Source organism: Ischnura elegans, chromosome 6 (assembly GCF_921293095.1).
Source record: "Ischnura elegans chromosome 6, ioIscEleg1.1, whole genome shotgun sequence".
Classification (NCBI taxonomy): domain Eukaryota; kingdom Metazoa; phylum Arthropoda; class Insecta; order Odonata; family Coenagrionidae; genus Ischnura; species Ischnura elegans.
In genome coordinates, this window is record NC_060251.1 from 71,537,483 (window position 1) to 71,560,528 (window position 23,046).

The 23,046-nt window shown below is 37.0% G+C and overlaps 1 protein-coding gene across 1 annotated transcript in view; it reads right to left on the bottom strand.

The window, feature by feature from the left end:
• Positions 1 to 2,509: 2,509 nt before the first annotated feature.
• LOC124160998 (neuroligin-2-like) overlaps positions 2,510 to 23,046 on the bottom strand; it is a 484,800-nt gene continuing 464,263 nt past the window's right edge. The window contains exons 10-12 of the mRNA XM_046537135.1: positions 11,266 to 11,790; positions 9,203 to 9,431; positions 2,510 to 5,362 (exon numbers count right to left, since the gene is read on the bottom strand). Of these exons, the coding sequence (XP_046393091.1) occupies positions 5,047 to 5,362; positions 9,203 to 9,431; positions 11,266 to 11,790 (1,070 nt within the window). The 3' untranslated portion in view covers positions 2,510 to 5,046. The remainder of the gene's footprint in view (positions 5,363 to 9,202; positions 9,432 to 11,265; positions 11,791 to 23,046) is intronic.

Genomic DNA, 23,046 nt, shown 5'->3' on the forward strand with positions numbered 1-23,046 from the left:
CCCCTGCCGCCTTGTGAGGTGACCTTGGGGCGAGGCTTTGAGCGCTGATACGACGCAAGCTGCTAGCAGGTAGCAGAGTACCCTGCTAGCAGGTAGCACTTGGCTTAATAAGGATTATTAATACCTTATCAAACAAAGAAAACTTTCCGACCATAAGCAATTTTAATAGGTGATTATTAAGAAATGTTTCCCTGAGCTCTGTGCCTCGTACATGAATTGGTAATCTCAGATGATGAAAAACTCCTATCTACTCGTATAGAAACTTGGTCCCTGTGACGTCACGTGGAGTTGCATCGCATGGGCGCCAATCTGGCATTTTTCAAATGCAGTTAAAGTTGACCATTGCAATTTGCCTAAACTGGGATTTCTAAAACCAAATAATTTGTATATAATGAATACACTAACAGTGGGTAACGAATCGCAATCAATGCCTTTCGTTTTCTTAGATGAAGGAAACTACCCTATTGTTGACAGAGAAGTTACAAAGTTACAAACGTTACAAAGAATATGTATCACATAAAGTACATTAATGTAAGTTGGAAGATACCTGGATACTGCAATTCTGTTGACTATTAAATTCATAATGTGTCAGTAAGTCAGCTGTCAGGTAATTTAAAATATCAATAGGTAACCGATTCATAGGATGTTGGTGAAAAAAGCAATGAATTGGAGCTATATCATTAAAAAAAATTAACTCTGATTACTTCAACTTGTCTCTGTTGAGCACTGGTTGTCCCTTAAAAATAAATTCCTTTAATATAATTTGTTCAACATTGAAGGAAATAATCATCATTAAAAAATAGCTTCCCTCTCATTTACATATCTCCACGCTAGCACATTATAAGTCAATGAGATAAGGAGAAAGGAAGAAATAAGAAAGGTGCTTATCAAGCAAGCTTGTTATGGGTTTCTTACGGCCAGGCCGAAAAACATCCAGAGTAATGACTAAATGGATGCCAAAGTTTCAGCACTTCTGTAGATGTTATTTCATCCATCATTTTAGAGTATTCATTAAGGGTTAATATATATGAATATTTTTTCCATTCTTGGCACTTCTATAATATGAGTAGAAATAATATCATTAGGCCATAATTTGAAAATCATTCACATTTATGAACCGATGGCGAAACGATGGTCGTAGAAAAAAAACATAATTTCTCAAGAATAGCGACGTGGAATAATATAAAAATGCCGGAAGGAATCTCTAATATACCTACGTATTGTATTCATGTGGTTATCAGAAAATAAATTAAAATTCATAAATTTTATATTGTGGGGACCTTGAATAATTTCAGTTTTTCGTGCACCTGCCAGTTAAGTCTTTCTACATAACTGGATTTTAAAGTGGTAACTATGCCTCTCACACTCATCAGTTGCCATGGTGTAGTAATTAGTGCATAGAGCTACGGATGCGTAGGTCATACGATCGGTTCTCCTCGAAGTAAATTTTTTTTTCTTTCCACCACAATTGTTAAGGATTAAGTACATACTTGTATTATGCTTTGTATCTTCACCAGCCAGTCGCTTGCAGTTGTTAATTTTTTTCTATCTACAGGGAAATCTGTTATCAGTTGTTAAGCTCTTACAAAGACTCGCTGAATTTCACCAGTAGGCTTTAAATTCATGTTGGGATGAGCAAAGTAGCATGTGCAGTATGCCGTTCCGTAACCTTTGGCACTCCAACAGAAGAGACTTACGTGTCTGAGGGAGGGTATTTGACAGCATTCCTTACCTATTCTTCCCTAAATCTTACCCTTGCCTTATATAAGCCCCTTAGCTTACGATAAGCTGCTTATCAATTTTTTCGTTAAGAAAACCATAAGAAACGGATAACTCTCTCACTTTGTGCTATCTGTGCTAGTATGTATTCCTATGGATGACAAAACCAAATTGAATACTAAGCTACAAATATGGAAAAATAAATAAAAAATCACCAGTTATAAAAAATAACTGGCGTTCATGAAACAGGGACTAATGACAAAGCAACAGAAAATATAATTTAAAATAACTGAGTTCACAAACTAGCACTGTCACCTATGAAAGGATTATGCTGGTTTAGTAAAAAATGTTGCTCTTGCCGGAACCTTTAGATTTCATGGGTGGAAAAAGCAATCCAGTACAATTTACAAAGATATTTTATGTAATTAAATATAAAAATACTTTTAAAAGTTAGAGCAAAAAGGATGAATTTTGTAAATTATGAAATCTCATCCAACTTATGATAACCAACCAACTAATCACGTAATAAACACACAGTATCAACAGAGAAAATGTATTTTCACTACAAAAGAAAATCATGCTCTTGAACTCAGCAACAGTAAGTTAAGGTAACCTGCAGGTAAGGTAACACCATGCAAAATACCATGAATTTGATGAAATTCCTATGGATTTAAATTCATGTTGTCTGAGAATGAAATTAAAGTACATATCACCCTTTGTCAGGTATGTGTACAGCATATGTGTACAAAGTTAATGAATATACCAAGAGGTAATGGGAATAAAACAAGTATTTATAAAGTTGTTTGTATTTGAAAATTTCATACAATAACAAGTATGCACTAGCACTTTTTCCATATCATTCCGTTTCTTCATCGGTAGATCTTCAACTCACTTTTTAAGTGGTTCTCCTTTCATAATTCACAAAAACCAAAAACATTTAGAAACTACAAATATTGATCTCATAAGTATAACATTTATATTTCTCTGATTGTTCATTACAAATATTCCATGTCAACAGTCTTAAGCACTCAATTGCAGGTTACAAATGCCTTCTGCCCTTCATCCTGTAAGAGTATGCTCAAACAAGGAATGCTGTCTTCGAGTTTCAAAATAAATTGTTGGGAAATTTGCAAAAAATTAGATCACTACAATGTAACTATTTTTGGTGGCTCATTTCGTCCAATTGCATGAAACAAGACCAGGAAATGCCTATAGTATTAGGAGGAATAAGGATAATTATCAATATTTTCAAAGACAAACTCAACGCATTCCTTGACGTAAATCTCTCAAGTGGAGACTTAATTGGTGAAGAGACTTCTTTATCTTCTTAATGATGATACAAATATTTCATATAAACATACCAAGATACCTATCCGGTACCTTCATTTGATTCATCAATAATACTTGGGGCTATGATAAAATCATGATATAGATTAATATTCTATAATTCAAGAAAATATCGCTCTATTGATGCCAAAAAGAAAAATGAAAGACAAATAATCATTTGAGCCAAATGAAATTAAAGTACATATCACCCTTTGTCAGGTATGCATCATAACAATGGGAATAACAATGTAATGAAGAAGAAATTTGAACAAATATAAAAAAAATTAATGATAAATTATTCTTTATCGTAGTTGTCTAGAGTTTCTTTACAACGTTTTAAGAGCTTAGAAGTTGTTCAGAACTCTTGGCATTTGTTAAAAAAAAACATTTCAAGTATTCATTTTTATCCACAAATCTCAGTCTGCTTTAATTTTTACTACCTCATGCTCTTAAGTCAACAGGTAATGAATATTGTTTTTCATATTTCATCAAAGGAACTTGCAATGTCAAAAGGGTACAAAATTTATAATAAATGCGCTGTTATATGAGTGCAGAAATGTTCCTGTCAAACACAAATTTTTGACCCTCTTTTCAGAGGTTTAAAAAAGGAATAAAAATTTCTGCCAAGGTTCAGATGGCTGACACCATAAAACCTGACAGCGGTAGCAATGCAGAAGGTATTTTTATTAATTCTAGCCACCATACCCTTTTAAAGAAGGGGAAAACATTGTTGAAATCTATTGTTTATAATTATGCTGTGCAATAATCAGCCCCTAATGCAAAAAAACAGAGGTCTTGATTGTTTTTATTTATAAACTCTAATAGAAGGCTTGGTATGTTTCTTCATTCCCATGACAAGCAGCCTTGCGTTCCTGGAAATTCGAATGCCTTTAACACGATTCCTTCCAAATATGTATTTCCTGCTGCTTTTTTTTTCATATGTACACAATTCTAAAAGGCATAACCGAGAATTTTAAAGACCTTCATCTTGTTTCCCAAAGAAAAAACTGCATGGAGTAGATTGAGTATAGGTCAAATATGTCAACAATGTGGGTGTCTTCATTCTCAAAGACAATTCATACCACTTTGTGATGGGTAAATGTGTGAATGGCAGTATATGGCATCACTTTGATCAGTTTTTAAGGGGTCATTGAAGAGATTACTAAGAGTACCCAAAAGACTTCAAAAGCTCTAAATGTCCATCACTTTCTCTCACAAATGTTTCAAATGCACTCTTAGTAGGCACATTTTACCTATGTTCTCACACGCAAATTTAATTAGGCATACCACATGTGCAGATTCCACATTAACTTCATTCACTCATCACACCATTCACTAGCATAATTCATTCTTTAACATTCTTTGTCAGCATTCTTTGTATAATAATTTTAAATAGTTGTTACTTCCTCAAACAAGCAGTCCTCAATATCCTGCCTACAATTTGCGTCTTGCATAAAATTCCTATAAAACTCCAGTCACAACTTCTAAGGATGGCCATGCAAGACTCAAAGAACAGAAGATTGGAAGTGTTGGGGGTACATGGGAAATAAAAAGAGATGAAAATGAGTCTTCATAGCACAGTCCAATGCTTGAACCTGACCTCTCCACCCTCAATCCAGACATCTTGCACACTGGCAATGTAAGAGGGACTAGTTGGGTAACAGGGTTCATATGCACCCAAGAAATTTATGAATTTTTCAGTCTGACGTGAACCCTCCTCGGCAAATACCACCAATTTTTACAGCCCCAACAAATGAACACCTCCCAAAAAATGTTTATACCTACATCCCATGGCTCCAAGAATCAAATCAAGTGTCAAAAACCCAGCACGTGGAAGAATCAAGAATGATGCATCCCCAGCACATGGTACACTGAATCCCATTTTGAGACACTTAAAACGTAGGTACACACACGCACATATTTCAAAATGTGATCATCCAATTCCTCTCTTTTCTATCACGGGTAATGGCCTAGGTTGATGTGACACTCGTGCCCCTGGGGTCAGACCCGCATTTCACCCACCCCCTGGGGTGGGACCCTGACCCTGGGGGGAGCGGGAACCCCCTGAGGCAGGAGTGGTTGGGACTCCACCTGGGGCTGTGACCCGGGGCCTCCACCGCTTCCACCTCCCCCGGGCAGGGCGGCGAGGTTGTTGGGCTGGTGGGGCCCATGGTGGAGGTGGGTCATTGCCGTTGGGGGTGGGCCCGGGGCCGGCACGGGCGGGTGGTTGAGGGGGACGGAGAGGTGCAGGGCTGCCGAGCCGTTTGGAGGTGACGAGGCTGCGCTGATATGTTGCTGACCATGGCCATGGATGAGCCTGTGAAGGTATAAGACCAGGTCCACGTTAGTTCGTTCGGGTGTTAACTAGAGGTTAAGGAAAAGAGTAAGTACCTAATCTGAGAAGTAGCAGGCTATGCATGCAAAAGTGCAAAATTTTTAGTAGAAAAATTATTAGAAATGCAATTTTAACCAAATATAAAATATTCCAAACCAGTTTTTCATTTGATTGTGCTATGAATGAACAAGAAGGATAAATATAGATAGAAAACTTTGTTATGATACAATGACACACTGGTGTTAGCACTGATTGAGGTTTTATATGGTATAATAAAGATGTGTGGAACTTAAAAAAAAAAATAATAATACATGGGTTAATAAATTCATTAACTTCATTAAATTCCAAAAAAAAATTCATGGGTTAATAAATTTATTAACCCATGAATATATAATGTAAACTCGCAAACTATTGAAGATAACAGGGAGTAAAATGCATGTTGCTCTATTACTGCATATTTATTGAATTGCATACACTTAAGTTTATATTAATTTAAGTATAAATTTGTATTATTTCACATTATTTAATGCATATCCAATTTTGTTCCATTTTCTATGGTAATTTTTACAAGAGAGGCGTTGGAAATGAGAAAAAACTGTCTGAAGCAGTAAATTTGAAATAAATACTGTGAAATGAAATGAAGTTTCTGCATTTATATATGCCATCCCTAATCCAATAGATGTTGATTTTCAGTTACATCCCATCAAAAGACTGGCTAATTCACACACTTTTAACCTGACTATTATGATGAGAACACATTTTATATTCCACTTTGTTTATTGCTGAAGTCAAAGGAAAAATGTATTTCAGAGATTTTATTTCAATTGGCATATGTATAGATATGTTTTTGTCGGAAAGTTTCACTAGAGGCCAAATACCAGCTCACCTTCATTCATGCAAAAGTGCATTGAGCTTGATTTCTATTTAGTGGTATGCTTACAGCTCAGTTGAAGTATCCTACAAGCTGACTAGACAGAGGCTTCACATGTAGAAGTGCAGCAAGCTGGATCTCACAAATTGAAAATAACTGTCACCTGAATAAGCATAGTCTAGGTACTCATGCTATAAGACAATAACTTGGATGTCCATAGCGTAACAAGCTGGATATCAGTACAGCAGTGTACTAATAGTAAGGCTTAAGAAGTTTCCTACAACCTAACTAGCATGAGTTACACATGAGAGTTCAGTTGGGTGTCCCTTGTTATGGCAGTGAGGTTGAAGATAACAGGCACATCAGCAGGATAGTTCTATTAGAACCAAAATCTCAATTCACTAAAATAATTCAGTGGATGGAAGGAAAAAATAAGTTATGACTAAAATAAAATCTTCATTTCGCCTTTCTCTAATAATTTTGAAATGCAACAACTCAAAAGTTTGCAGTCACTTTTCATGAGTTGGTGATACTTTATACTGTCCGTACCAAGAGTATAGATGACTTGAGTTTGAAAGCTTATAAAATCATACCCTTTATGATATCTGCATGGTTTTGGTACCATTACTTTTTTTGTTTTCTTGCACGTTGATTAATATATGGTTGATATTTTTTTATCTAACTAGATTAATATAGATAGAAGTGCATAAAGTAAAAAAGTACCAGGTTTTTTAAGCCTGTGAAACAAACCTCAACTTTAAAAATTGGCTAACATTAAACACAAATTACTAACTTGCTGTAAATCTATTTTACGAAACCAGTTCTTACATGGAACCGTGATAATACAAGTAAAACCTTGTTATGACCGCTAAAAAGATCGCGGACTGGTGAAGAAAGCTCTCAATGAGTCCGGGAAGCACAAATTAACAGAATCTAACTGCATTAATAATAATGTATTGTTTGTTTTACGTAAGTTATGAACATCACAAGACAATAAAGTGAAAGTTTGGGTTATCATTGTTTTCCGATTATTCATGCCATATATCCCGATTAATTAGCCCGGATTAGTCTTCCAATACTTTCTTAGCAAAAAAATAGAAATTAACTGTCAGATATTACTAAAGCATTTTCACATATAAAATGAAATCTAGAACGATTATTATTCGAACTTTTTGATGAATAATTAACAACTATTAATTGAATGATTGAATTAATTAAATGAATTATTTTCTATAATCTTAATACGAAAAATAGTAACCATCCTGCTCTTTTGAGAAGTTTTTTCAACCTTGAAAAATACTGCTAAATTTTCTTTTTAGTTTACTATGGCAGCTTTAATAGGTATAGTTAAATATCTATGTTATTCACTACCGTAATTCAGCCAAAATTTTTGTGCAGACAGCTCAATACTTTCATTTAACGCATCAATAAAAGTAGGTATGTACTAGAGAAATCAAAAATCAAGTGAAGCGAGGGATCTTCAAGCTAAAATTAAAAGTAATGTATTTGCAATCAAAAAAGAGGGTCAGCATTCCATTCTAAACTAGAAGTACACTATTTTATCTGGAATAGCTCTGGGAGTGAGTGTATAGAGGGTACATGACAGTGGTGAGTTTCAAATGGGCATTAAATTTATCATTTCACATATTTCCTCAGTACACTAATTGTAACATGCAAAATAATATAACTCAATGAATCAGGCAATGAAACAAAAATAAAACTGCATGAAGTTATTTCCACAATGTAAAAAATGCCTATCTGCTTACAGCCTACAGATGTAGGTAGGTCTCCCTGTGCATCAATTTATACTCAATTTAATGCAATAAAATACCTTGAATAAGCAAAACTGGAATCTAAGAATTAAAATTCTTTAAACCTGGAATTATAGAGTTTACACAAATAGTATCTCATAATAATTAGAAAATGAATAGTATTTTGTGATTTTTAGGTTTTGTGATACAATCATCATCATTACAAGTCAACAATTGTGAGATTTGTTTGTCACTTAGCTCTCCATTCCACTCTCCTATCCGCAAGCCTCTTTGGTTTGTCACAATTTCAATATCCAGGAACTAAACAAAAGAAGAACTATAACAAGCTTCATGGCTATATTCATGGTACTATATTTATTAATTTTATTGACGATCAGTTTAAATTACGCTTCAAAGTGAAAATTTTTATAAAAGTCAATGAACGAAACTGAAAGAACCATAGCAAGTTACATGGAATCTTTATAAAAGGGAGTGACACATTAACCCGTGACTGAAAGTTAAAAAAAAATCAACTATTTTAATCTTCTGTAATTTATCATTGCTTGAGCTGCAAATGCTCACGAATGAGAAAATTCTTATGTTCACGTAGGTGAAAAACTGCTCTGCTTTACGTCACTTAATTGCAGGGATGCCGACTTACTAAAAATATTGGGGGGAGGTCCAAACCAGGGATCTTGCCCTGGGAAATTTTATAAGTAGTGAGGTTCAAGTTTTTTAAGCATTTTAGAAGAGTCATATGATCAGCATTAGAACCCTGATAACTCGAATCTCGATATCTGGACACTCCGGGGAAAATCGACAAGCCTGACATATTTTTCCCTCACACCCATAACGAATTTTTGAGGGGGCTCAGGCCCCCTCAAGTCCCATTGAGTCAGTGCCACGGCTAAATCGAACTCATGAAAAACCAATAACCTAGGATTCGAGATGAAGAAATCAATAGAATTTCATCCAAACACAAGAGAAAGAGGCCAGAAAGTTGCAAATGAAGGAGTGGGGGTGGGGGAGGGAATAAAAAAATTAAAACAAAACAATAAAGAAAAGGAAAAAAATAAAAGGACGGATGCGGGATGATAATTATTCAAAGAGACATATATTCACAGTGGTGCTTCAACGATGACACACTCTCATCGGTCCACTGGGATGTGGGTTCACCTATAGCTCGGGTGCTGTGCTGACCTGTGATGGGCCAGGTGTGGTGGGAGGATGGGGGGAGGGATGCCTGCCGGGGAAGGCGGGGGTGCACGCAGTGGAGCCTGCACGCCCATCTCCAGGAACGCTCCTGCCTTGCCACGTAGGGGAGATGCCGCAGCTGCAGCTGCTGCTGAAGGAGTGCCCACCATTGACGTCGCTGTCTCGTCCAGGCTGCTTCCGCTGTCCCCACACCCGCCCCGCTTGTCCAGCGTACCTGTGGAGCAATGGGAGAGTGATTACCGAAGAAGCAATCAATATCCCAACAACATCCAGACACCATTGTTGGTGTCAGGGGCGCAGCTAGGAATTAAGGCTGGGGGAGGTTTAGGTGCAACTAACACATGGGTGTGTAGGGTATGGTATACCCACCAGGATAAGCGGTAGGTGAGAGATTAATAAATTGCGGAAGTTTAAAGATAAATGGTTATGGTGAGTTTTACGGCTTTCTGAGGGATATTTTATTCATCCTTACTCTATTCTATTACTAAAATAAATCAAATTAAGTGAAATGGGTTAAACTTAAAAATTTCTCTGAGTTCTGGGGGGGTTTTATCCCCCAAAACCCCCCCCCCCCCGCTGTGCCACTGATTGGTGTTAACATATGGGCAATTCTTGGGGCGGATCCAGGATTTCTTTCTGAGGGAGGGGGCACAAGCAAGGCCGAGTCGAGGATTTTGTTCTGGGGGGGTACCAGGATACATTGTAATACAAAACAAACGCAATGATAATCGGACTGCATTAAAAATATTGCATATTTTTTAAGCATCTGGGGGGTCATGTGCCCCTGTACCCCTCCCCTAGATCCGCCTATGGGGAATTTCATTTGTGACGGAATTACCTTTAGAGAAAAGTATGCAATAGGATATTTCGATAATATTATTAAGTACAAAAAATTGCAAAACTTTTTACTGTGAATGATCAAAAAACATTTATGAAGGTGATGTTCATATATGGAAACTATATTAATTATCGAAATACCTTCTAAATATGCCCATAATTAACATGTGATGGAATTACTGCCAGGTCAACTTCCTAAGTGTAGTGATATGAAATGACTTCAAAACTCTGTGAACCAAAGTATAATTTGAAAACTTTAACTAGGCTCTGAATAATGTTTTAAATACTGATTTCATAAAATTCAATCATTCAGCTGTATATATTTCCAGCCTAAATTTTAATTTGAGAGAAAAAGTTGATTCTTTCATGGAAATGCCCATATCACAACAGTGAAATATCCATGTCAATCCAATTAATGTTTTATTGGTCAAATATCCAAAAGACCAACCAAACAACATTGTAACCATGTCCAACAGTGGACATGGATAATACACCATCTCTTAGATAACTTCGGAACAACTAATGATAATGCTTATTATGGCTCTTTGTAATCCCCAGACACACAAACAAAACATTTATGCTCTTCAATTCTATACAAAACATATGCTTTAAGCAATGCTTACATAAAAAATTCTCAAAGTTTTGTTGCATTACATTCCTAATCCAAATAATCCGTATAACTTGCCCAAAATCAGCCTGAGTTTTTGCAGAATTTTAAACTTAAGGCAGTTTTGGCTAATATCATCACATTTTTAAAAAATTCTGGATCTGAGACCCTGTTACAAGTTTGCAACTTTCCCTCACAGGGAAAATTTGATCCTGAAAAAAGTTATTTTTTTTGGCCCAATCTATTGTTCAAGGCAGGGACGTCAACATGGATCTCTAGGTCTTCATTATGCAAAAGGATGACAAAGGAAATTATGGGGATATTTTTCAAAATATTTCACTTATATCTTAACCTGTAGCATTTTCATTGGCTGAATGAACCAATTGTCTTTCTCGAGAAGGCATTGGGGTTAGGTGAAGTAGAACAAATTTGTTTTATAGGATAATATTTTTTCTACTAAAATTAATTGGTTATTAGGGGTTATTTAGCACATTAGCATTGGGGGGAGTTAGTTAATTAGTCAGCACATGCCCTTTATACTCCCCCCTGGCTACACAACTGGTTTAGGAATTGCTACAGAATTTTCCAGCAAGGTTGCCCTCACCTCCTCCGGAAGACGATCCGAAATCCCTCTGCTGCTGCAGGTGCTTCGCCTCCAGCCGGTGTTTGTCCCTCTGGTAGTAAACCCCCGCGAAGATGAGCACGTTCAGGATGAGCAGAGAGCAGCCGATGGCTATAGTGACGCTCAGAGCCGTCGAGTAGGCGGCGAACCCGGCGGCCGCCTCGAGACTGGCCAAAGCGTCGCTCTGGTTGACGGCGGCGGCGTTGGCGGAGGGCGGCGTCGCGGCGGACGCGGCGGCGGGGACGCTGGCGCACGTGGTGGTGGGCCCACGGGGCGCGGAGGCCTCGGGCGAGGGCGAGGAGACGGCCTCGGGCAGGTCGGGGAGCGGGGGCGAGCCGGAGTCAGCGCGGAGGGGGCCGTCGTAGAGGGAGGGGTCGTCGTGGTTGCGGAAGAGGTTGTGCCGCGCGGCCGCGTCCTCCATGCCGGCGCGGTGCAGCTCCGGGATGAGGCGGAGCCACACGGAGAGCTGGTGCGCGCGGAAGTGGTTCTTGATGCGTGGTTTCATTCCTGAGGGAGGAGAAAAAGTGATATTAACCCATTCACCCCGCGTTCCTTCTTAGCAACAACCTGGCACGGAAAATATGTTTACCTACCGGTACTCAAAATCAATCCAGATTTGAAATGAGAACCCTTAGACCAACATTTTCAAAGTCTATCTCCACATTTCCTTGTCCGCAACAAATGTATGTAGTTGAGATTATAAATGCCTGTTCGGGCTACGGCCCCGTTTTCATGATTATAGCTCCTGGACCGTCCGTTGAATTTTTTCCGCTGTCTATATAGTCCGCTACCGGATAAGATAAGATTTTCTTTTCGATACCTCACCCCCATATGAGTATTCAAACTCTTTTGGTATTGCAACTCTAGCTGGTCGCCGTGTCCTCAATGAGATTCTTCTTAAATATTATTAATGGCAGTTACAGATTATCTGATCTTCTTTTTCTTTTCCCGCTTCGTGTTTCTTTGCGCACGACGAGGTCGAGTGGCCTTTTTCGTTGTTTCACACCCCGTCTTTCTGTCTCTGAACGTTCTTTTCTATTCAGACTACCTTCTTCCATACACTTCTATTCAAAATGTGTTCCAAAATTCTATCCTTTTTTATCCCTCATATATCTCGCACATCTCCATTGTAATTTTCCTCTTACTCCACGCACCACCCTGTGAATGCAACCATTTTTGTGTTCTTTATTTTATAATACTATTGAATATTATTTTGTTGATTGTAATTTACGTTTTTCTTACTATTTCTTAATTATTTTCTGTGTTATTGTGAGTCCTCTGTAATTGGCATTGTACTGTACTTTGACTGCATTAAATAAATAAATAAATACATACATAAATAACGAAATGAGCTCGAAAATGAATAGCCTTTAAATTATTTTATTTACCTTCAGCTACAATTTTGACTACCACTAGCACTTACTAAACGACAATCATTGGATGCATTTGCATCTTACTCATTTGAGTTTCTTATAAACAAAATAAAATTATTTTAATTTCATTAAAAAATCTGCCAAAACTTTTAAGAAGACATATTCCATGCTTTCATATCCTCTTTTTTCCTGGAGATAATTTGGAGGCGCTTTAGTAAAATTGCAGTTTCACAAAATCGCAAATTTGTAAGTAAGACGACGCATAGGAAGACGATTTGCCAAATATGGTCGGACTCGGTGACCCAAGGGGCAAGCGCCTGGTCGAATTTGGGTGAAAATACACAGGTATATTATATATACACTGATACACTGGTCAGTGTTGAAATAGATAAGATATTAAACCGTAGATGGTACTCAATATTTCAGAAATAACAGAAACATTAACATACTTTATAAAAAATATATATATAGCTCTTATGGTTTACGTATTCGATCATGAGCACGACAATGAGGCAAGGGGGTTTTGAAATCACCACAAATCGCCCCTGTCAATGCAATGACGCCTCACTCCTCCACGGAAATATAATTTTGATCTACCAAACACCAAGCACCACAGGTGATCAAGTTTAAATTACCGCCAACAAAATCTGAATTACGATCTTCCAAGATCAGTTTTGGCTTTGCCGAGTTCTCTCACTCAACTCGCACCCATCTGCTCCAGCGTCCCTGGAGCGTGGGGGTGAAGAGCTGGAGGAAATAAGCCTCTTCGCTGGAGTCCCGGGTGCCCCTTATCACCTTCTGCCGCGCCTCTCGAATTCAGGCGTCACTTCTCTCGGGTGCAGGCTCCCCCCCAGAGGGGTGCAGCGGCGCGGGATAACTTTGTGATCCATGAATACATTTCCGCTTTCCCCGTTTCCATCGGAAATCATTGAATGCGAATGAAGAAACACACGCGCCCGCAAGCTGGGGAACTTCAACCCTCTGGCCAACAAACTTGGACTATGGATTGATGGAAAAAATTGAGAATTCTTGACTGGCAAAAGTATCGAGAACAAAAGAAAGTAACAGACGAAAATGACGGAAAACTATTTAGCCTTGTTATTATTATTCCGGAAAATAAAAATTTTCAGGTACTTTCAATATAGCTGTCATTGCCGCTATATTTGGACTTTCACGTGATACAATTTCGTGTTATTTTGGTGTCATTTACCTCATGTTACATTTATCTTACAGTTTTTCTGAGTTAAAATTTCTCCAACAGCCTCAAAAACTTTCGTCCCAGCTTAAATTAATTCTTTGTGTCTTCTAGTATCCTGGGTTGTCCGTAAGAGCTGCGTACTACTCCGTACTTAATTTTACGTACTGTAAGTTTGATTTTCTAACTTTTCAAATAAAAAAATCTAGTACATCATGTAGAACCCACGTTATCAGTAAAAAATATTCCTTAGCTTATCCAAGTAATTCGTAAAGACAAAAAAATAAAGTCGTCGAATAATATTTTTCGGCGGTTTAAGGTACGGACTTTCCTCAAAGAAAATAGTGGAGAAATAAAATAATTTAGAAGTTTTGAAATCGTTTTCCTTTCGATAGGGATCGTTGAATTGTTTTATGAGTGAATACGAATACTATTGATATTCCTGGTAATTTAAAAAAAAAATTATCATTGCAAAGAGTTTTTTCCAGGATTTTTAAGAGTTTATGATGCAATCAGTTGAAATTTCAACAACAAAGAACTTAGGTTCTAAATTGGAGAAAAACGTAGTAGCTCTAGCGGTAAGAACAAATATTTTTAATACATCTAGTGGCCATCTACACAAATATTTTTAATACATCTTGTGGTCATCTACACATCAAACAAAGGAATTAGTTCGGAAAAGTAGTGACGAATAGGATGAAGTATTTTCTACGAGAGTGTAAGAGACAAACCAAAGAAATTTTCAAGCTAAAACTTGGATCAAATCTATCATTTCTGAAACAAACTAAAACTTATTTTATTTTAATGATAAAGCTAAACTATCATGAGATATACCGTGAAAACATCATGTACGTCTATTTACACACGAATAATTCGATTTCTGCTCATTCTTAAGCTTGAATTTTTCTGCTTCTCACGTCAAGAAATCTTATACATCCTACGATGCAACTTTTTCCGAATAAATTCCTCATAATTTTTAATTTGAACTCAATGTTAAAATAATGAAAATTCTAAAAGTTTAAGGTTTTAATGCTTAAAGAATTCACGAAAAAATATTTTTTATCCCTTCTACACTATTCTCTTCAAATAAAATCGTTAGTTATACCGAGGACATTAGATATATTTGAAATTACAGTAAAATTAATTTACCTACTGTATTTTATGAATTTGAATTTTTCAACGGCTCATTTCAAAAGTACTTTTCTCACTCTGTGACCACTACTTTGTCAAATAAATTAATTTGCTCCACCAGGAAATTTTTAAAGATTTCTATTTCCGAGAAAGAATAAAATGTTTAGTTTTAAATTTACCCACTGGTTTCATATTTTCTAAAAATCCCGGGGACCTTTCTTTCTCAAAACTGAATTTCCTGTTTTGCCTGGAGTATAAGAAAAGTTATAATTTACCGTTGAAAACATTCAACTCCATATTTTTTACTTCAAAATTTAAACTTTTTGCGTAAAAAGCCTTCTTATTGTCCGCTATTTATCATGATTCAATTCTGTAGCTTAACACAAATAATGTTTATAATCTTGTGTAACCTTATCGTCAGCAAACAGCATTGTATTTAAGTATTGAGATGGTCCCAATTCTATGCCTGGTGATATGCCTGGTGATGCTTCGAAAGCTATTCTCTTTCCATATTCTAAAAACGTCATCTATACATAGATTAAACAAGGTTGGGGATAGGTTGCAACCCTGTCTAACTCCTTGGTTAATGACACTTTCTTGAGTGATTTGTTTCCCAGTGTCAATTGCAATTCGCTCCACGTTAATTTTTGAGCTAAATGTCACGTATATAACTTAATGCTATTCTTCTCAATAAATCGGCCTCTACCCAGTAGTGACTCAACCCGATACACACACACATTAAACCGGTTTCCTCTTGGCGCAAAATGTTCTTGGGGCATTTTTGAAATCCGAAAGGAAAATTCACACCTTGCACCACGCTTGTCTGGCATTGAACACATTATAAAAATACCAACTGAAGATATATTACCAAGGAGCATCTTCAAATTGAGGATTTGTTGAGCCATATTTCACATACCATATCCTCATGGCATTTTTGAAATCCGAAAGGAAAATTCACGCTTTGCACCACGATTTTCTGCAGTTGAACGCATTATAAAAGTACCTGCTGAAGATATATTACCAAAGAGCATCTTCAAATTGAGGATTTCTTGAGCCATATTTCTCAGGGTATTTTTGAAATACGAAAGAAATATTCACGCTTTGCACCACGATTTTCTGCGGTTGAACACATTAGAAAAGTACCTACTGAAGATATATTACCAAGGAGCATCTTCAAATTGAGGATTTGTTGAGCCATATTTCCCATATCATATCTTCGGGACATTTTTGTAATCGGAAAGGAAAATTCACGCTTCGTACCACCTGTTTCTGAAATGGAGCACATTAGAAAAGTACCACATTAAAAACCAAAACATGAATACGACAGTGGGAATTCCTAAAATTTCTCACGTATTGTCTCGTTAATTAAAAATTGACCATACCCCACGTTTGCTTTCGTGCTAATGGTCCTACTTATAATGTGTTGCTATTCTTCTCCATAGACCGACCTTTATTCTGCATCCACCCAATCTAATGCACATATTTTCTTTTTCAATCCAATGACAACATTTTTCTCTAGGTGACTTTCTCGTGGTGCAAAATGTCCTAGTGTCGAAAGAAAATTTTCACACTTTGCACCACGATTTTATGCCATTAAGCATATTGTAAAATACCTGCTTAAGATTTATTACCAGAGAAAACCTTCAAATTGAGGATTGTTTGAGCCATATTTCCCATATCATGCCCTCATGTCATTTTTGAAATCCGAAAGAAAAATTCACGCTTTGCACCACGATTTTCTGCCATTGAACACATTTGAAAGGTACCTAACGAGGATATATTGCCACAGAGAACCTTCAAATTGAGGATTGGATGAGCCATATTTCCCGTATACACTCTACAACCTTCACTTATTTTTCTCGACCGTTATTTTTGTCCGCACGCCGTCTAATATCCTACCGCCTCCAAAAAGGGTTCCCATACACCATCACCTTTCCCTAGCTAGCCCTTTCTAACGGAGAGATAGCCCTCATCTAGCCCTTCTCTTCACCCAAACCCTTCCCGTCCTCTCAGAAAATCCTCTTCCATTCCCATCGGTGCACATCGGTTGCTCGGATCGCATAAGCGTGAATAATTTAAATTGAGTTTTCGGCCAGTGGTGGCGGCAACCCGACCCTTTACGAAGACGAGATGTCGGTCAAAGAGAAAAGAGCAGCGGTTGAGCTGCAGGAAGACACTGAGGACAAGAAAGAAAATGAAAAAGGTGTAATATCGGCATAAAGAAAAGAGTATATTCCGTGTTATTTCGTCCTCTCGTCACTCTAGAGGCAATGGGGTCTTTTATTAAAATGACGCGTTAGAAGGAAGAGAAGTTAATCTTTCCCATTATGTCATTTTCTAGATAGCATTAGAGTGACCGGGGTTGGTCAACAACCAACATCAACCACCTCATTCATATAGTTTATATAGTATCTTATCCATACCTTGGAGTCGCAATTCACCAATTGCGAACGTACGGTGCTATCCTGCAGTGATGCAAAATATCCTAGATGAACGAGTTGCATATGACACGGGATATTAAGGCTTTACATATTCCGTGGGATTTATCGCCTATTTAATTTTTTTGAATGTAACCAACATTGAACACGAAAAAGTGCTAGTTTAAAACTTTAAAAGCTATCAAATGCAGGATCGATCGAGGAGTATAATCAGATTGAATAGATGATGAAAGAGCAGTGGTGGGGTGTGGGAAGACATTGAGGACGGGAAAGAAAATGAAGAAGGTGTAATATCAACTTAAAGAGAACAGTATATTCCATTTCATTTCGTCCTCTTGTCATTATAGTGGTGATAGGGTCGTTCATTAAAATGATTCGTTAAAAAGAAGAAAAAGATAGGTTACGTCTATGAGCAAATCTTCTCCATTTAGTCATTTATCGTAAGTTTAAGATCAGTAGGACCGCGGTATATATTTAATGAAATGTCTTTTTTAAGCTTGATATGCATAATTGCCTTTTTAACCTAGATATTTGTCTTGAATTTCAATTTTTTTTTGGAACTATGGACTAAAGTAAGTCCAATATCTGTCATTGTGACGAAAAATATACATATTAAAATGTTTACCATTATTATCATAGCTATGAGTAAATTCCATTGGCTTTTAACTTCATTTAAAAGCATAAATCATCAATTTTTTTATTTAAGAAATTATTTATTTTTATTTCAAAAATATGTAATCGAGGAATGATATTTTTCAAACTGCAATAAAAAAATGTTGTGAGATTTTCACGTACACAAATACTTATGCATGCTCTATTAATTTCTTGACATTCCGTAGTGCTCAAGAGATGTAAATGGCGAAAATTTATAGATTAAGTGATTTTGTCTAATTGTACCAAAATATATATATTTATTTTTTGGAAAATGTCACAGGACACCAAAAAAAATCTAAGAAGCCTTTCATTCGATTCGAGGAAAATCGTGAAGATTTGGAGGTGAAACCTCTTTTTCAAAAGGTCAAAAGACTTTTTCCCACTTTCTGGCCATAACAAAATAAAACTTTAATAAACGATATTCATATTAATGATAATTTTCATAATTAGAATTACATGAAAGGTACTATAGTAGGAACAGACACAATAAGGAAAAATAGTAAGGAATGGCAAGATACTCTGTTAAACGCAATATCTTCAAACCGCGGCCCGCCGGCTAATTTCTTGCGGCTCCTAGAGTATAAAGAAAATACAGTTCGTTTGTGTTAGTCAAAATCCGTCTGTTTGGTGTGTAAAGAATCAGTTTCTGCCTTCAAAGAATACAACTTAAGAAGACCTATCGATACAGTATGACATTCTTTATATCGTAATGTCCTTTTGTATTTGCCACATTCATTTATTAAACTTTTTAGCAAATAAAGATTTAGAACTTTGAAACTAAGTGTTTAAAAAAAATTATTGGTGCAAAGAATGCAAGTGACGTGGAACATTGTGGCTCTCCAGACGATGTGAAATCGATTTTTGGCTCTTGCATTAAAAAAGGTGGAAGACCCGTGATTGAAGGAATATTGATGCTAAAATTAGCATTATATTTCGCTCATTTGACTTTATTAAGCTTCATATATATCGCCAAAAAGTTAAAATCCAGGAAAAATTGGAAAGGTGCAACGAAAAATGTGGGATATTGTGACCTTAAGAGTAGAACTTCGTATTTATCCGCATAAAAATTAAAATTCCGCATTCGGTTCCTCAAGTATTGAATAAAATAACGCGAAAGTTGTCACACACATTCCGAGAGGTGGCGTGGTCGTTCTAGTTCATCTATTCGTTAAATGAGAAGCTATCATTGAGGAACGGAATCATTCATATGGATGCAAGAAATAACAAACCCCGCAAAGCCCATCCGTAAGACCAAGGGGTAGCTGAGAAGCGGTGACATAATCGGCATGAGCTCGCTACGTCACCAACAAATCTGTGAAAGGGCCAACATTCTTCCTCAAGAATATCTCGAGACAGGCGATGGATCGGAAAAGGAAAAATACAAGTTATTTATTTTCTAAGCTCTTTCACAATCGGCAACAATTAAATAACCCTTTACAACCCAATGGGTGCTTTCCATTCATGCGACTCACGCGTCGACTTGTGTCGACTCGCGGCATTTGTTTATAACTCTCCTATTCCTGTGCGTAACCGTTTGTTGACTTGTGTCACAACAGTCGGCGACACACACAGCATAGAACACGAAATCCGCGACGCAAGTCGACTTGTGTCGACGTGTGTCAATGAATGGAAAGCACCCAATGTTGCTTCTAAGCAACATCAAAAATGTTTAAACTTTCAGCTTTATTCAGGAAATATCTAAACTACCCATTAGTGTAGTAGTGTAAATAGTGCAAACATAGTTGTGCAAATATTATTGATGAAATAGCTACCACGATAATGATCATTGAGTGTAAAATTTTCAAGTTTTCAAAATCAAAAATCTTGGAATTTGATTTCTCCCAGCATCAGTTGTGGGTTATAAAGGGTTAATGGCGGACGACTAGATAAGGAATATAGTGGTAGGAGTATGTTCACCAAAAATTTAATAAGGCTAGCCACGGAAACTTTCTCCCATCACGCATTAGCTGACCAAACTTCACCAGCTTACCCACATCGTTTCAAAACTTTCATATCCATACCGTGGGGGTCGCTTAGTTCCCATACGGAACGTCTAGTGTTATCCTGCAGTGATGTCAACCAAGATAGTTGAACGGGTTGCATATAACGCAGGATACACGGGCTTTACATATTCCGTGTGACTATCACCCATTTTTATTTTTATTCAATGTTACCGACATTGAGCACGAAAAATTGCTAGTTTTAAAGCTATAAATCGGTCGGTGAGTATAAGAAGAACGAATAAAAGATTGTACACTATCCTTACGATTGTGTTTAGCTTAATGGGAAACCATGAAAAATCAGTGTGATAGATGATACTAGAGATGGTAAGGAAGAGAGAATGAACGTTCATGGGAAACATAGATTGCACAATGCATGAGGAATGCTTTTGAAGGATATAGCGTAGTGGTACTAGTTAAAGCCATATTTAGATCGTTGCAGGAGCAAGCTTCTTATGATACTCGAGGACAGGGGTTGGAATAATATACATTTCAATTATTTACTTTTACAAAAATACCCATCGATTAAGTCAATTGACGCTACTTTTAAATTCAATTTTAAACATAAAAAATGACTTCAATTTTCTTGAATTACTTATTTGGTGACAATGTTTAATTGAAGAATGCCATTTATCAAACTGCAGTTAAAATATCGTGGGACATTTTTACGAACACAAACGCGTATTAATGCTTCATATTTTCATATTTAAAATCACTTGATAGAAACTATGGAGGCATCACACATAAATTGAATAAAGAAAAAACCCTGGAAGTAGCGTAATATATCTCAAAAAGTCAAACCAAATACGCTACATCATAAAGGTTATAAAAGCGTAATAAAGAGCATATAATGGGTGAATAGTTAGCGAACCAGGGAATTAAAGGAATTTTCTGGGCAGCGATTTAAAGTTATGGACTGTACAGTTATGGAATGTCTCGGATAGCGTCGGTCCGCGGGAAAATCGCTTATTTGCAGCGGCAGCTGGGCGTCGCCGGTCTGTGAATGCTTCATTACTTCTCTTGCTTTCCTGGTCTCATCGGTTCCTAGCACTGGCGTATCGTAAGTGACCGCACAATTTCTCACTCAATCGAAAGAGTAATTTAAGAACATTTACCCGAGGTTGTCAGTAAAACATAGCATTTTTGGAATGATTGTGATCGGATAATAGAAGCCTATTGTTGGTACACGAAGTTACAAAAATAATTCAACTGAATACCACGAATAACAAAACAAATAAAAGTAAAATTACGTTATTATATTGATTTATTTTGAATACTAGCACATTTCCAACGAATATTAAACAAAATACGTACTTGATAATCAAATCAATCATGCATTTTTAAGCAAGGAGGCAAATACTTAAATGCCTTCACCATACCCTAAGAATAGTCTTTTACCCTAAGAATGTTTTACGAGGATGGCAAAATTAACGTATTCACAAAAATTTCTACAAATTTTTAATATCTCAGCTGGCACATAATGCCATTTTAGTCGGGTTTGTCAAAAAAGGCGGATAAATTTATTTGTGGTCAATATTTCGGCACATCAAAAAATTTTGACCCTTACAAGATTTTTTTCCTAGCAATTTCAAAATCAATTTACCTTTTAATACTCATGCTAACACTAAAAATGGAGTATTTGGCAAGCAAACGATTTATCCAGCTGCAAAATTGATGTTATTTACGCCAACGTATACGTATTCTACGATCCAAATCAGTTGAAAAAAAAAACAAAAAGTATTTCTAAAGGTGAGGGAAGACCAGCACAATGTACCTACGGCATACTACACCTAAAGCTAGCTCAATAAGCATGTGGCGCGGAGTGCTGTGACAACTGCTATTTGCTAAAAATTACAAATCTTTGACTACTGATTGTGAGCATGTTTAATTCTTTATCTGTTTTTGCGGAGGAAAATGATTACTAAACCTATCCGTCCGGCAAATATATCTTTTATTTTGCCGTTTTTTTTTCGAGCGAAACATATTGAGGCTCTAAGATGACGTTCTCCGTTTCGCTTTGGAAGATTCTTATTAGCTCAAGAAGTATCAGCGTAGCAAGAAGCCTTCGTGTATACCTTTATTAGGAAGCTAATAAATAATTTATCACCGTGAAATACAAATTCATTGAAACAGGCACATTCATCCCTCAATAGAAAAGTTAAAATTAAAATTCCGTTTCTGCTGGAAAATTATCTTTGAATTATGCGCAATAATATCGACAATTATGAGCGACAAAGACGAGGAGCCTCACTAATCGACTACAGTGGAAGTAAACCTCAGGCAAGAGAAAGAAGTTTCAACCAGAAAACAAGAAGAAATGAAGAAAATTATCCAGATCAGTAAAACATCAACTGCCTTGCTATCAATAACTTCCGGCGACAGTAAAGTTCACGGAATAGGTCAAAATACTGAACTGTGGAAGTCAACGGGGAACCACCACATTACATTGAAAATGAGGCCCTGAATTAAAACGTAGGAACGATAAAAGTAAGATTGCTAGACGATTACATAGTTCGAGTTGACGGCAGTATAAATGCAGTCCAAATATCGAGAAACGAGTCCCGCAACTAGGAGGAAATTGTATTCAAATATGAGAAGACCAAGCCTCGCTCAAGTATGGTCGTGACTTTATCCCAAATGGAGAGGGAGGAGAGGATAGGAGACGTCAGGCGATGGGTAATTGAACTCGTCCCAACTCGGCGCGAAATTACGATGAGAGAAGACTACCAATGAGTCTCCGGGACTCGGGAGGGAGGTGGGGGGAGGGAAGGTGGAGATAAAGGGGCGAGGATGAGATGACTGGCCGGGAGAAGAATGAGAACAGGGTTCGGCGAAGAGAAGAGAACGATGGATGAATTCGAATTCCACCTGATCTTGCAGATGGAAGCGAGACGTTGCATAGTGAGCGCAAGGATTGCATAACGCTGCATCCAAAGGTCTCAAATTCTCATATTCTAGTCGAAAGTCAATTC